The following is a 15,275-nucleotide window of genomic DNA, read 5'->3' as shown; positions in this document are numbered from 1 at the left end:
TAGCTGTGGCTGCCCTCTGCACGCCCCGAGTGGTTAGCTGTGGCCCCCCTCTGCACGCCCTGAGTGGTTAGCTGTGGCTGCCCTCTGCACGCCCCGAGTGGTTAGCTGTGGCTGCCCTCGTGGTGGGAATGAGGCTTCTTATCCTGGTGATATGTCCTCCTAATGGTTCAGGATGTCAAATATTCTTTCATATGGTTATCAGCCTTTTTTTTTTGTCGGTCGTAGGCCTGAACTCAGGACCTGGGCGCTGTCCCTGACTTCTTCAGCTCAAGGCGAGCGCTCTACCACTTGAGCCACAGCGCCACTTCCAGCTTTTTCTGCTTATGTGGTGCTGAGGAATCGAATCAGGGTCTCATGCATGCAAGGCAAGCGCTCTACCACTGAGCCACCTTCTCAGCCCATCAACCATTTGTATGCCTTCTTTGGAAACAAAATGTCTTCGTAAGCCAGGTGCCGGTGGCTCACGCCTGTAATCCTAGCTATTCAGGAGGCTGAGATCTGAGGATCACGGTTCAAAGCCAGCCTGGGCAGGAAAGTCCATGAGACTCTTATCTCCAATAAACCACTCACAAATCTGGAAGTGGCGCTGTGGCTCAAGCACTAGCCTTGAGCTGAAGAGCTGAGGGACAGCGCCCAGACCCTGAGTTCAAACCCCACGACTGACCAAAAAAAAAAAAAAAGTCTACTTAGATCCTTTACTTGCCTTTTATTTAGAATAATGAAGAACCCTTAAAATTCAACAGTAATTAAAAAAAAACACCTTAACAGTAAAAATATAACCTGTTGAGTTTTAAGAGTTTTTTGGTTTTTTTCTGTTTGTTTGTTTTTGCCAATTCTGGGGCTTGAACTCAGGACCTGGGCGCTGTCCCTGAGCTGTTTTTTTGCTCAAGGTTAGTACTCTACTACTTGAGCCACAGCAACACTTCTGACTTTTTCTGTTTAGGTGGTGCTGAGGAATCAACCCAGGGCCTCATGTATGTGAGGCAAGCACTCTACCACTGAGCCACCTTCCCAGCCACCTTAAGAGTTCTTTACCTATCTTGAATATTAGAACCTTTCCAGAAAATGGCCAGGCATGTCGGTATACTTCTATAATCCCAGAAGCCAGGAGGATTGTCTTCAAGGCCAACCTGGGCCACAAACCCTGCTTCAAAAACAATGAGAAGCCAGGTGCTGGTGGCTCACATCTGTAATCCTAGCTGGTCAGGAGACTGACATCTGAGGATCCCAATTTGAAGCTAGCCTGGGCCAGCTAACCAGTCTTGAGCAAAAAAGCTCAGGGACAGTGCCCAGGGTCTGAGTTCAGGCACCAGGAACAGTGCGCGCATGTGCGCACACCTGTGCATGCACACACACACGCATAAGGGCTGGTACAGTGGTTCGTGCATGTAATTCCAGTAGATACTGGGAGTCACAGCGCCACTCCCCGTTTATTGGAGATAAGAATCTCACAGGCTCTCCTGCTCTGACTGGCTTTTAATTGTGATCCTCAGATCTCAGCCTCCTGAGTAGCTAGGATGACAGGCATGAGCCACCAGCGCCTGGCTCACTTTTTTGACTATATCATTTAATTTCAATTATGTCTCAGTTATCCTTAGATGTTTTGCCATAGGTTTCATAGCTAAGAAACCATCACCTATTCCAAGGTGTGAAGCTCCATCCACTTCTTAATCATCGTGTCAACTCTTCCACTTAGATACCTGATGGCTGTTGAGTAGCGTCCACTTCTGTTTTTTTGCCCAAAGATGTTCAGTTGCCCCAGCACTTTTATGGCCTGTCTTATCTCGTTTGATGCTTTTCTTTCTTAAGCTTTGTGTGGGTGCTGAGGCTTGAACTCGGGGCTTCGCAGTCTTGAGCTCGGAGCTTTGCAGTCTTGAGCTCGGGGCCTTGCAGTCTTGAATTCGGGGCCTTGCAGTCTTGAGCTCGGGGCCTCGCAGTCTTGAGCTCGGGGCCTCGCAGTCTTGAGCTCGGGGCCTCGCAGTCTTGAACTCAGGGCTTCGCAGTCTTGAGCTCGGGGCTTTGCAGTCTTGAGCTCGGGGCCTTGCAGTCTTGAATTCGGGGCTTCGCAGTCTTGAACTCGGGGCCTTGCAGTCTTGAACTTGGGGCCTTGCAGTCTTGAACTCGGAGCCTTGCAGTCTTGCGTGACTTTTCTGTGCAAGGCTGGCACACTACCATTGAGCTCTGCCGGTGGCTGGGGTGCCGTGGCAGCCCTGGGTCAGGGAGCCCTGCCTGTGTTTCAGGAGTTCATCCGTGAGGGTTGCCTCCACAAACTTACCAAGAAGGGACTGCAGCAGAGGATGTTCTTTCTGGTAGGTCTCCTGCGTGAGCCCCATTCCCCTTCAGGAGCTGGTTACCGGCAGCCTGTCGGCCTGGACCAGGGCAGCCTGGGAGGTGCGGGGGGGGGGCACGCGGGCCCCAGGGGTGCAGGGGAAGCAGCGGGCCTGCTCCGACTGAGTTCTGGGCAGTTCCAGGCACCAGTGGAAGAGCAGGGTGCTGCAGGGAGAAACCCTCTCGGGTCACAGGGATGTCTGGCAGCCCAGGGGCTACCAGATCCCCGTGCATGGGGCTGGGAGCTGGCTAGCCGGTCCCTTTTCCCCAGTCTGGACCCAGCCGGTTTGCCTGCCCCACAAGGTGACAGCTGACCACACCGTACTGCACTCTTAAGTAGAGTCCGTGAGGCTGGTGGCACCCTGGCCAGCCTGGTCATTTGGCTGCTACCTTAGCTGAAAAGAATTGAGCCATGAAATGAAAGTTTTTTTTCTGCTAAAAACCTCCAGCGAGCTGCATATGCCTGATAACCAGATAAGGGGCCCCCAGAGCCCACCACTGCCTAAGTGTAAGACGTTGAAACGTTCTCCCCTGTTCTTACTATCTACCCCTCAGCTCTCAGACGTGTTGCTGTACACAAGCCAAGGTGTCACAGGGACCGGCCGCTTCCGGATCCGGGGCCTCCTCCCACTCCGAGGCATGCTGGTGAGTGCACCATGGTCTGGCCTGGGGCACGGTGGCCGCATCCTCACAGAGTGACAAAGCTGAACCTCAACTGTGAGGTTCTAAAAGCACCAACTGCACTGGACGCTGGTGGCTTCCACCTGCAACCCTTGTCACTCAGAAGGAAGCCAGCCTGGCCAGGAAAATCCACAAGACTCTTATCACCAATAAACCACTCAAAAGAGCCGGAAGAGGGCTGGGAAGGTGGCTCAGTGGTAGAGCTCTTGCCTTGCATGCATGAGGCCCTGGGTTCGATTCCTCAGCACCACATAAGCAAAATGAAAAAAGCCGGAAGTGGTGCTGTGACTCAAATGGTAAAGTGCTAGCCTTGAGCTGAAGAGCTGAGGGACAGCGCCCAGGCCCAGAGTTCAGGCCCCACAACCAGACCCCCCCCCCAAAAAAAAGCCAGAAGAGCACTGTGGCTCAAGTGGTAGAGCACTCACTTTGAGCAAAAGCAGCTCAGAAACAGTGCCTAGGCCCAGAGTTCAAGCCCTCAGACTGGCAAAATAGACTTTCATAGAAGAAGGTACCTGTTGAGGACCACCTGGGACCAAAGCCTTCCAGGCTCCCCCCAGGCTGCCTCATCACCAGTCGCTTCCCGGCTCTGTTGGAGCTATGCACCCTGTCTGTGGCGTCTCTCATGCAGTACAGGTGCGTGGTGATGAGTGGTGAGGGACTGGACACTGGACACCTGTGGCTGGCCGTCAGACTAGCTTTTCAAGACTGTAAACCATAAGCCTTGGCCCCCACGTCCTCAGGCCCGCCCCACCGCCCCCACGTGGGCACTTGACTCCCCGCTCACATGGTGGCACCACCCAGCCACCCACTAGCGGTCTGAGTTGTGTGGAGCCTGGGAAGCGCGTCGCCTCCCGCCTGTGGGCGCTCAGGGAGGCGGAGTGGCCCTGGCAGCAGTCATTTGGTGTGTCTGTCACTAGATCTCATGAGCCTCAGCTTTGTGCATAGCTGTAACACCTTTGTGAGTAAAACTGCTACCACTCTGACAGGTTGCAAGTTCTTTTTCCAGGAGTAAATGCCTTCTTTATCTGTAGTTTGGTTTTGTGGCAAACTTAGATCTCTCTCTGTGGGCTGCTTATTCTGTTCTGGAGGGGTATCTGGCACTCACTGTTAAAGGAGTCTGCTTGTTCTGTTCTGGAGGGGTATCTGGAACTCACTGTTAAAGGAGTCTGCTTGTTCTGTTCTGGAGGGGTATCTGGCACTCGCTGTTAAAGGAGTGGTTTGGGTGTCAGAGGTGCTCACACCTCCTCCGGGGCTCACACCTCCTCTGGGGCTTCGCGGAACTGCCGAGGACATGGCAGGTGTTACTAGATGGCTGTGTGACACGGATCTGTCCTTCGCTGACTCCTCCTTCTCTCACTGTTCTCAAAGACAACTTCCACCTTCCATCTTGGCTCCCGGGTGTCCCCAGAGCTGGACAGTCCACACTGACCGGGGAGTTGCCATGGGCTGGGGGAATACATCCCCCCATCCATCTTCCCTCTTACATTGTTCTTCGCTATTTTGCAGCATGGAAGGAAACTTTGGAGTCAGGTAAACAAATGTCTTCCAAAACACTTTGAGGTTTCAACTGAATTCACATTAAAGTTACATACAGACTCAGGAGACTTTGCTCTGTCCGGTGTGATGCAGTGTTTGGCCTCCTGGGGGCCGGGCACAGGGCCTCCATTCTCTGGCTGCCTGAAGGCTGCGGGCCTGCAGCCAGAGGATGGAGCATCTCTGCCTGAGAAAGACTTAATCGTGTTAGGCCTCGGTTTCTGTATCCGAGGTACTGACGGTCAGGAACGATGGAGGAGCCAGCTCTCAGCCACGGTGCTCTCAGCACGCACAGAAATGGGTTTTTTCTTTGGCTTCTAGCAGGATGAATTGTTTTCACCATCTCCCTGAATTCTCCTATCCTAGGACAGCTGTTGAGGATGCTCTTAGGTTTGATTTGGTCCTATTTAGTTTTGGAACTCTTACATCTGTGATGGCTTTGTGTGTGTGTGTGTGTGTGTGAGAGAGAGAGAGAGAGAGAGAGACTAGTAACAAAAATGCTCAATCTTTCCTCCTTTGCTTGGTTTTCAGCTAATAGTGCTGGACCCACCGGTGAGTACCCGGCGTCTGCCTGGAGCCCGCGCTCCCGGCGGCCGTTGTCGTGTAGGGACACGGTCCGTTCCCCGTAGTCACGCAGGCTTGGACAGCACAGGGCTTCCAAGCTGGCTGCACCTAGTATGGCTGGCAGTCACCTAGTGCTGTGCCTGAGGTTTTGGGACCTTCACCTCTGCTCTCACCCTAGGTAGAAGAAAGTGAAAGCGAGTGGTCTGTTCCTCACTGCTTCACCATCTACGCAGTTCAGAAAACGATGGTGGTGGCCGCCAGGTACGCCTCAGCGCCCCCACGCATCCCTCCCTTGTACCCAGAGCCTCCTGGGACCCAGCTCTGCAGGGGGCTTCCTGTCCTCTCCGTGGCCAGGCAGGAGCGCTCACTGACCTCTAGAGTATCCACAAGTCAGCACGGTGCTGCACCCTGGGGCCCTTGTTGCTTGACAAGCACAGGGCCAGCCAGCAGGCTGTGTGATTTACCCCCCACAGATGGTGCCTCTGGCCCTCCAGGCAAGAGCCCCTGGGGGCGCAGCGGGCCTCCCCCTCCCGTGCACTGTGCTCTTTAGGGACAAGGCTTGCAGTGGCCAGCCCCGCTGACTGCTCACGGGTCCTCCTCCAGGAAGTGGACGGAGGCACTGCTCCAGCGTTGGTCCTGCTCTCCCAGCCGTTTTTCCCCTCCTGCTGACCCAGGCATGGCCTCTGGGGCCCTCCCTGCTTGTGCTGGAGGGGCCATTGTAATGGGCCTTAGGACCAGGGTATAGGCCACAGCCCTGGGCCTGGGAGAGCTGTGACCCCAGCCCCCCTCCCCGCCCCCACCTTGCCTCACAGCACCCAACTAGAGAAGGAGAAGTGGACACAAGACCTGAGTACAGCCATCCAAGCAGCTGAGAGCAGCAGCAACCCACCACCAGAACTGGCCAGAGGCCCCACATGCACCCACACCCCCAGTGAGTGGCTGGGCACGCCTGCGGGTCCCTGGCCCCCACGGGAGCATACCTAGGAATGGTCAGCTTGCTCGGTGCCCACACCTGGTGACGGGGCACCTCCCCCTCACAGCTCTGGCAGAAGTACCAAGTGCTGCTGGCTGTGGTGGCAGGGGGCGGGAACGGGGTGGGGTCAAATGCCAACTCCCCACAGGATCCTCCGACGAGCTCTCTCTGGAGCAGGAGTCAGAAGAGGATGCCCCATGCACCCGAGGATCCCTGGAGGGGCCAGGCCAACACCGGACCAACACCACAATGCATGTGTGCTGGTACCGGAACACAAGTGTGTCTAGGGCGGACCACAGTGCAGCTGTTGAGGTATGCCCCTCTGATTCCCTGACCCTGTGCTGGCTGTGGGCAGGGCTGACCCAGCATGGTCCCAGCTGGCTGGGCTAAACCAGAGCAAAGAGCCATCAGCTCCTGCCACAGAAGAAACTGGTCTGCAAGGTCTCCCGCAGCTGCTGTGCACATCAGGTGCCCTTTGGGAAAAGCCCAGGGCTCTGCCTGCTAGCAACTGGCCCCCATTCATGTGCTGCCTGTCAGGGGGACCAGAGGCCCTGCATATACTGAGCTTTGCCCAGAGATCCCAAGAGTACTGTCAGCTGTCAGGTGGGACCAGAGACACCGTGTGTGCACTGTCAGCTGTCAGGTAGGACCAGAGACACCGTGTGTACTGTCAGCTGTCAGGTGGGACAGAGACACCATGTGTGCTGTCAGCTGTCAGGTGGGACAGAGACACCGTGTGTGCTGTCAGCTGTCAGGTGGGACAGAGACACCGTGTGTGCTGTCAGCTGTCAGGTGGGACAGAGACACCGTGTGTGCTGTCAGCTGTCACCTTGGACCAGAGACACCGTGTGTGCTGTCAGCTGTCAGGTGGGACAGAGACACCGTGTGTACTGTCAGCTGTCAGGTGGGACCAGAGACACTGTGTGTGCTGTCAGCTGTCAGATGGGACAGAGACACCGTGTGTGCTGTCAGCTGTCACCTCGGACCAGAGACCCCGTGTGTACTGTCAGCTGTCACCTCGGACCACAGACACCGTGTGTACTGTCAGCTGTCAGGTGGGACAGAGACACCGTGTGTGCTGTCAGCTGTCAGGTGGGGACAGAGACACCGTGTGTGCTGTCAGCTGTCAGGTGGGACAGAGACACCATGTGTGCTGTCAGCTGTCAGGTGGGACAGAGACACCGTGTGTGCTGTCAGCTGTAGGTGGGGACAGAGACACCGTGTGTACTGTCAGCTGTCAGGTGGGACAGAGACACCGTGTGTGCTGTCAGCTGTCAGGTGGGGACAGAGACACCGTGTGTGCTGTCAGCTGTCAGGTGGGACCAGAGACACCGTGTGTACTGTCAGCTGTCAGGTGGGACCAGAGACACCGTGTGTGCACTGTCAGCTGTCAGGTAGGACCAGAGACACCGTGTGTACTGTCAGCTGTCAGGTGGGACAGAGACACCATGTGTGCTGTCAGCTGTCAGGTGGGACAGAGACACCGTGTGTGCTGTCAGCTGTCAGTGGGACAGAGACACCGTGTGTACTGTCAGCTGTCAGGTGGGACAGAGACACTGTGTGTGCTGTCAGCTGTCAGGTGGGACAGAGACACCGTGTGTGCTGTCAGCTGTCAGGTGGGGACAGAGACACCGTGTGTACTGTCAGCTGTCAGGTGGGACAGAGACACCGTGTGTGCTGTCAGCTGTCAGGTGGGACAGAGACACCGTGTGTGCTGTCAGCTGTCAGGTAGGACAGAGACACCGTGTGTGCTGTCAGCTGTCAGGTGGGGACAGAGACACCGTGTGTACTGTCAGCTGTCAGGTGGGACCAGAGACACCGTGTGTGCTGTCAGCTGTCAGGTGGGACAGAGACACCGTGTGTTCAGCTGTCAGGTGGGACAGAGACACCGTGTGTGCTGTCAGCTGTCACCTCGGACCAGAGACCCCGTGTGCACTGTCAGCTGTCACCTCGGACCAGAGACCCAGGATCCTGTTCTCTTGGGTGCTCCCGCCACCTTGGCGTGTTCCCAGCTCTCCACCTCCGCTCTGGACTCTACCCACGCTCTCACCCTGTGTGTTGCTCAGTGGCTGCTCTGCTACCCATCTGCCTTTGCAGGACTTTGGAGGCCCTTCCCAGGCCTGCTCTCCCTCTCTGCTGCAAACTTCTGTCTCCTAACTCCATAGGGCCAGGACCCAGGGAATGAGGAGCCCATGTGGTTCCTGACAGTTCGGGATACCTAAGGATCACAGCCAGGCCCTCCTGGGGTCAGGCCGCTCAGTAGAATAGGCCCCCAACAGGCATCTGCAGTGGGAAGGTGAAAGAGTTTTGCCCATCATTTGAAAGAACCTTCCAGACCCCACTGTGTCATCTCTTCAGACTCCTTATCTTCTTGCTTTCCAGCAAGTTTGTAATCCTAGCTCCTTAGGAAGTTGAGATCTGAGCACTGCAGTCCAAGCAGAAAAGGCCAACCAGCAAAGAGCTAGAAGTGGAGCAGAGGCTGAAGTGGTAGAGCACTAGTCCTGAGTAAAAGAGCTCAAGGACGTTCAACTAAAGTAACTAAAGCATCCTCCTCTAGTGTCCCTAGACTTACCATGGTACTGAAGACAGGTGGGAAACAGCTTTACCCAGAGCACTTTTGTCTTTTATTCACAGAACCAACTTTCAGGATATCTGCTGAGAAAGTTCAAGAACAGCAATGGCTGGCAGAAGCTCTGGGTAGTCTTCACCAACTTCTGCTTGTTCTTCTACAAAACCCACCAGGTGCGTGCACCAGGAGCCCGAGCACAATGCTGAAGGACAAAACGTTCTGGAAGTCAGGCTCACCACCCCCACCCAGCCCCTTCTAAGTGGAGAGCGGTCCTCCTGTGCAAGCTGCGGCTTTGCCCTCCCCAACGCCCCTGTGCATGAATTTATGCCTGCTTCCAGGATGACTACCCCCTTGCCAGTCTCCCGCTGCTGGGTTACAGTGTGAGTGTCCCTAAAGAAGAGGACAGCATCCACAAAGACTACGTCTTCAAGCTTCAGTTCAAGTCTCATGTCTACTTCTTCCGAGCCGAGAGCAAGTACACATTTGAGAGGTGATTCTGCAGGGGACAGCCCAATCCGAGCAGTGCCTCTCCGGGTTCTAGAGCAAGGACTGAGTGATGGGTACAGGTTTCCAGCTGACCACTGCCCTGTCCTTTCTGTGCTATCATTCTGGATCATTCTTGGGAAGATAGGTGAGTGTAAGTTCACTGGTCTGACGGCCTGACTGCTTTTGCAGGTGGATGGAGGTGATTGAGAGGGCCAGCAGCTCACGGGGAAGGCCCCCAAGCTCCACGCAAGACTGCCTGTGTCCCTCCCCAGGACTGCAGGGGACAGCCAGAGAAAAGGAGTGACGCGCCTGACCAGGACGGGGGCTACCAGGAGGGCCCAGGGCATGAAGTGACCCCGCTTCAGACACTCAGGGCATGGGTCCACATCGCTTCAGACAAGCCCTGAAGCCTGTACCCAGGCTGTGCGGTGAGTCCCACTGCCTGCGACTTCTGAGGGAACTCCTGCCCAGAGCCTCGTAGCCTGGCCTACAGAAAGATGAGAGTCCAGCAACAGCTACTCTGGACCCCACCAGCATAACCAGAGGTTAAGACCCAAGTCCCCTGTGACCTAGAAGGGCAGTGTCTCCACCCTGTCAGCCCCAGTGCTCCTTGCCGGAAGTGTGCGCTTACAACTGCACTTATGTAAGTTACAATAAACCACCTCAGCTGGGGGCTGTGGCCACACCGGGAATCCTAGCTGCTCTGGAGGCTGAGATCTCAGGATCCCTGTTCAGAGCCAGCCTGGGATGGGAAAGTCTATGAGACTCTTATCTCCAATGAATCACCAGAAAACCAGAAGTGGCACTGTGGCTCAACACAGTAGAGTGCTAGCTTTGAGCAAGAGCTCAGGGACACCAAGTTCAAGCCCCACAGCCAACAAAATAAACCACCTCCCCATCTGCGTCCTCTTCTGCCATTTTGTTCTCCAGCAGGCCTCAGGGAACATGAAGCATGGAAGGCAGGCTGCAGGGGCTGGGGGTCCCAGGGAAGGTCCTAGGCTGCAGGAAGGCCACCTGGCCAGGCCCACACGAGCACATCCAATCCAGGTCTTTATTTAAAATGGGGGGACCTTCAGTGCTCTATGAAAACTAACACTTTACCCCTCAGAACACTTGAGAGTAAGTTCAAATTGCTTAAAAAACCAAACATTCTGGATGACTTGAGTACCCATGAGAAGAGGAAGCCTCTGGCCCCACACCCAGGACGTGGCCGGGCCAGCGTGGACCCTTGGGAGAAAGCCCCCAGGGCTGGGGGACGGCCCTGGAGAGCTGCTCTGCCCCCGGGCCTGGCAGCCAGGCAGGCCGGGTCCAGAGGGCATGGCCTGCACTGGAGAGAAGGCTGTGAGGGCCAGGGCCCCTGAGTGGCTACCTTGTTCTCCATGGGCTCTCTGCCAGAGGTGCTGCTTCAGCCAAGCCAGGAGAGTAGACATGGGCGGGCGGCTGCCGCAGGGGGCGGCACGCTACAAGGGGACAGGAAGGAGACCTGCGTGAGGTCTGCCGGCCGGCCGGGCTGCTCTCTGCAGTCAGTAAGGGAGCGCCCAGGTCAGCAAGGTCCTTTCCGAGCTCCAAACAAAACCCTTTCTTTCTCCTCCTCGCTCAGCGGGCGACGCTCAGCGGGCTGCCGTCAGGTGGTTCCTGCTGTGTGAGAACCTGCAGAACCAGCTTGTCAGCGTGTGGCCTGGACGTGCGCCTCGGCAGCCATCATGGCCCCCGCCCCCCCCCCCCCCCCCCCCCCCCCCGTGTCCCCAGGGGAGGGGTCTCCCTGGGTCTCAGGCGCAGCACTGCCCTAGCCCGGACATGGGAACCCAAGCCCTCGGGGCTGCTGGAGCGGCTCCATGCTGCCCCCACGTCCCCGGGTGACTCAGGTTTGCACGGCCAGCTTGCCAACCCCTCAAGCTGCTTACACGAGCGCAGGTCAAGGCTCTGCTGCTCACAGCTCAAAACCAGGGGCAGAGCCCAAAGGCCCAAATGGGAGAAGACGCTTCTGCCCCTGCAGGGCAGCCACGGCAGGAAGGCGCTGCCTCGTCCTCGCGCCCCGACGCTCACCTCTGCACGCGCTCCACCAGGTGCACCATCAGCTGGTCTGAGATGCCGGGGCAGGACTCCTCTGCCAGGCTGAAGGCGTTCTCCAGCTCCTCCAGGGCACCCACGCTCCCACCACTCTGCTTGTGCTTTTCTTTGAGCTGCAGAGAGAAACTCTATCTGAACGGGCCTTCCCTGAGACTCCAGTCCAGGAAGCCAGTGAGGCAGATGGGTGGTGGCAATGCACAGGCCGCGTGCCCCACCCTGATGGTGGGCACCTGCGTGTCCCTTCCATCTCAAGGTGACCCGCCTCTGCTCCTCATTTAGTCTCCTCACAATGGAGGCTCAGGTCAGCAGCCGGGCTAGGGTCTGACGATTCCAAGTGCACTGCAGATCTCATGTGAGGCCTGGGCTCGCAGCAACCTCTCCCGGGGGCTATGACCCTGTCCCTAGGCAGTTGCCAGGGACCCGTGCCCACGGCCCAGCCGGGCTCCGTGCCATCCTGGGGGAGGCTCTGCCACCTCCATACTGCTGACACTCCACATGGCGGGGGGGGGGGAGGGAATGCAGGAGAAGGGGGGGTTTCACTGGCGGCCTCCTATTTTGGGAGATGGCTCTAACTCCCACCAGCACAAGATGTGGATACGAGGTCCTATGACCACCTGAACTGACGCTCTTCCTTCCCCAGAGAGTCATGCAGTATGCTTATACTTTGAGGAAGAAAATTCACAGGTCTTAATTCCAATTCAAAAGCCACGTGGAAGCTGAGAACCGCAGCAGGTCTAGAAACACAAAAAGGGTCCCGTGGAGAGCAAAGCCACCCCCACATGACCCGGCACAGCCCCGCCCTCACCTCTCCGAAGACAGGCCGGACAAGCGTGGCCAGGCACTGGGACCTCGGCTGTCTCTTGACGGGCTCGGTGGGCTGTAAGGTGGAAATGGAGGCACCAGGTGAGACTGGGACCGGGGCTTCTTCCCACTCCCTTCCGGCCTCCTTGAGCAGAGGGTCAGGACGCTGCCAAGGGACGGGTTTCTGAAGTAAAATGCAGCCCGAGTGGCTGGAGCCAAGGGCCTGCACCCGCCCCAGGGTGTTCTCAACAGCTGGGCCCAGCCGGGACGAACCTTCTGGGAGCCATGCAGGGCCGTCCCCTTGTGGAGCTTGCCGTGCGGACTGGGCCGGATGGTCGGGGGAAACGTCCAGATGGGGCCCTGCTCTCCGTCCTCAGCCTCGCCGTCGCTGAAGGGGGTGATGAATTAGGAGCCGGTGGGGACGCTGGGGTGGGGGAGGGGGTGGCTGATTTGTCTGGGAGGCAGCCTCACAAGCCAGGAGGCTCTGAACTTGATGGGGGCCCGCCTGGGCTGCAGTGTCCAGTGACAGCACTGCAGGTCCTGTCCCTGCCACCCACATCCAAGTACCCAGGAGCTGGGGGGGGGGGAGTCAGAGGAGAGGAGGCCCCTGAGGACAAGCAGGCACCCTACATGTCGGAGTCCTCGGAGCTGGACTCCTCTCCATGGCCCTCAGACTTCCAGCGCTTGTAGCGGTCGATGAGCTCGGTGAGGAAGGAGGTCTTCTTGGTGTAGCGTGTGATGAATTTGTGCTTCAAGAGTTCCTTGGCGGTGGGCCGCTGCCAGGGCAGGAAACAGAAGAGTCACACAACAGTCACCAGGTGCCAGACACAGCAGCGTGGACTGCAGGAGGGGCCCAGAGAGGCTGGGGAGGAACGTAGAGTCAGGGAGGGCGGGCGCAGGAGGTGACTGGGTGGCTGCACCTCTTGACCTTGTCCCCTCCTAGCCGGCGGCCACCACCCACAAGCTCCCAGACCCAGCCTGCCTCAGCTGTGCGGGGGGGTGGGGGGGCTTACGAATCGGGGGTCCTTGTTGAGACAGGCCTCCACAAACTCCTTGAAGGCTCTGCTGTGGTGGCCCTCCAGGGTGGGGGGGCTGTTCTTGGGAATCAGGAACAGGACGCGCATAGGGTGGAGGTCAGAGTTGGGCGGCTCCCCCTTGGCCAGCTCAATGGCGGTGATGCCCAGAGACCAGATATCAGCCTGGAGGAGGCGCCACACAGGACACTGCCGCAGCTGCCGGAGCCACGGACCACCTTCCCGCCTCCCACCCCAAGAACCTACTTTGAAGTCGTAGGCGGACTGCTTGATAACCTCAGGAGCCATCCAGAACGGGGTGCCCACAAATGTGTTTCTCTTGATCTGTGTATCTGTGAGCTGCCCAGCCACCCCGAAGTCGGCCAGCTTCACATCACCCTGCTCTGAGAGCAGCACGTTGGCAGCTGTTCAACACAGGAAGGCGGGCAGGCGTCACCCTCCGCCCGGCCTCTGGGGGCCTGCCCGAGGCTGCGTGTGCCCATGGCAGCTCCCGGGCCCCCTGGGGCCTGGCAGGCAGAAGTCACAAACTAGAGGACCGCCCCCCCCCCGGCCCTCCTACCTGAGCCGCAGGGACTCTCTGCATTTGGCTTTTGTGGCAAATACCAACAGAATGACCTCACCATGACCTGACCCAATGGTCATTGCCCCCCCTCCCAGTACCTCACGGGGGCAGGAGGCTGGGCGCCGCGTCCCTCACGGGGGTAGGACACCTCAGCCAGTCCTCCCCAAGCCCTGGTGACCAAGCTAACTTCTGTGATTGAAGCTGGCCTGGCCCTAAACCAGGTACGTGGCTGGTTGCTCTGTTAATGGGTTTAGGAGTCTAGGACAGTCCTGCTAGGTGGGGTAAAGTATGCTTTGCTGGTAGAGCAACTTGCCTAGCATGTACAAACCCCTTGGAGTCTAGCCCAAGCACCACAGGGGAAGAGCTGCTATTGGGGGTATCATCTGGAATCAGATCAGCATGGACTGCCCCATCCATGGGTCACTGCAGGACGCCCACCCCAACAGCCGCTCCCTCCCACTGCCCACACCAGGGTCAGTGGGGGCCGTGCCCACCCCGCAGGACCTTTGATATCTCGGTGGATCTTGCGCTCTGAATGCAGGTAGTCCAAACCCTTCAGAATCTCCCGCAGGATGGTAGCAATGTACGTCTCCTCCAGAGGGCCTGGTTTCAGCTGGAGGAAGAGGGCAGGGCAGAGCCTCAGCCACACCTGAACATCCCCAGTGCCGGAGCTCCACGGCTGTCAGCAGCAGAGGGGATCCTCAAAGGCTGGTGCACGCCTGCTAGGCTGGCGTTCTATCATCTGAGCCATGCCTCTAATCCTACTTGTTGCTGGTTATTTTAGAGATGGATTCTAGTGAACTTTCCATCCTCCAGCTCTCAGCCTCCTGAGTAGCTAGGATTATAGGTGTGAGCCACCAGTACCCAGTCTCCTTTAAGTACTTCTGAAGTAAAATTCAGTGTGGGTGGCCCGCCAGGAGGTGGGCCTAGTGGAATGGGGGATGGCAAAGCTGTAGGATCCCAGCCACACATCAGAGCTCTCCCCAAGCACACCACCCGCCTGGGGACCCAAGCAGAGGCCAGACACCTCTCAGCACCAATCAGCACAATGACTATGGACGTGGTGTGGGTTAGGCACTTCCTGTTGATGACTGACGTACTCAGACTAGAGGTTTCCAAGGATCTGCGGGGAAGGGCATCCTTGGATGGGCACGACCACTCCCCCCAAGCAAGCTGTCCATGCTGCAGCACAACTCACCAGGTCCAGCGCAGAGCCGCCCCCCAGGTACTCCATGATGATCCATAGCTTGGTGCTCTGAGAGCAGAGAAAGCTGTCAGCACCCAGCTGTGACGTCCACAGGCCACTGGCCCAAACAGGAAAGGACTCAGGTGGTCACACCAGACTCCTTTCCACCATACCCCCACTGCATGCGTGTGCTGGATACAGAGTGCTCAGAACAGTGAACGGTCCGTCAAAACCAAGCTGGAGACTCAGTCCACAGAACCCAGGCAAAATCATAGCCGTGTAACACAGCCACACACCCAGGGCCTACCCTGTCGCCAGCACCTCCCAGAGCAGAGCCTGCTCGGCTGGGACGCCGTGGCAAGGCCGCCTGCCCTCCAGAGGTGCCCCATGCACCTACCCCGAGGAGCCTGAGACTCTCTCCACCCTCCCGCACAGACCCCCCCCCGCCCCCACCACCCCTTTAGGTGGGAGCCTGAGGCCTCCTCAGC

At 57.7% G+C, this 15,275-nt stretch overlaps 2 protein-coding genes across 2 annotated transcripts in view; one reads left to right on the top strand and one right to left on the bottom strand.

The window, feature by feature from the left end:
• Farp2 (FERM, RhoGEF and pleckstrin domain protein 2) overlaps positions 1-9,894 on the top strand; it is a 106,817-nt gene extending 96,923 nt beyond the window's left edge. Inside the window, exons 18-25 of the mRNA XM_013033646.1 lie at positions 2,241-2,309; positions 2,884-2,973; positions 5,285-5,367; positions 5,919-6,037; positions 6,228-6,391; positions 8,714-8,821; positions 8,987-9,138; positions 9,324-9,894. Of these exons, the coding sequence (XP_012889100.1) occupies positions 2,241-2,309; positions 2,884-2,973; positions 5,285-5,367; positions 5,919-6,037; positions 6,228-6,391; positions 8,714-8,821; positions 8,987-9,138; positions 9,324-9,438 (900 nt within the window). The 3' untranslated portion in view covers positions 9,439-9,894. The remainder of the gene's footprint in view (positions 1-2,240; positions 2,310-2,883; positions 2,974-5,284; positions 5,368-5,918; positions 6,038-6,227; positions 6,392-8,713; positions 8,822-8,986; positions 9,139-9,323) is intronic.
• An 831-nt stretch (positions 9,895-10,725) lies between these two features.
• Stk25 (serine/threonine kinase 25) lies at positions 10,726-14,888 on the bottom strand. The gene is made up of 9 exons (XM_013033670.1): positions 14,800-14,888; positions 14,106-14,214; positions 13,286-13,443; positions 13,019-13,204; positions 12,636-12,781; positions 12,279-12,393; positions 12,010-12,081; positions 11,181-11,317; positions 10,726-10,784 (listed from the first exon to the last, which is right to left on the bottom strand). Exons 1-9 carry the CDS (start codon positions 14,833-14,835, stop codon positions 10,745-10,747), a joined length of 999 nt encoding a protein of 332 aa, XP_012889124.1. The 5' UTR covers positions 14,836-14,888; the 3' UTR covers positions 10,726-10,744.
• Positions 14,889-15,275: the final 387 nt, after the last annotated feature.

The sequence above is a fragment of the Dipodomys ordii genome, unplaced genomic scaffold (assembly GCF_000151885.1).
Source record: "Dipodomys ordii isolate 6190 unplaced genomic scaffold, Dord_2.0 Scaffold174, whole genome shotgun sequence".
NCBI classification, from domain to species: Eukaryota; Metazoa; Chordata; class Mammalia; order Rodentia; family Heteromyidae; genus Dipodomys; species Dipodomys ordii.
This window is presented reverse-complemented; position numbering and strand designations above follow the sequence as displayed.

Excerpts from the sequence above, each read along its gene's own strand:
- Stk25 (XM_013033670.1), bottom strand. The coding sequence starts at position 14,835 with ATGGAGTACCTGGGGGGCGGCTCTGCGCTGGACCTG. Across the intron at positions 13,444-14,105 it reads GATCCACCGAGATATCAAAG|CTGCCAACGTGCTGCTCTCA; the intron begins GTCCTGCGGGGT and ends TGTGTTGAACAG. Across the intron at positions 11,318-12,009 it reads TCCGGCCTGTCTTCGGAGAG|CTCAAAGAAAAGCACAAGCA; the intron begins GTGAGGGCGGGG and ends TTCTCTCTGCAG.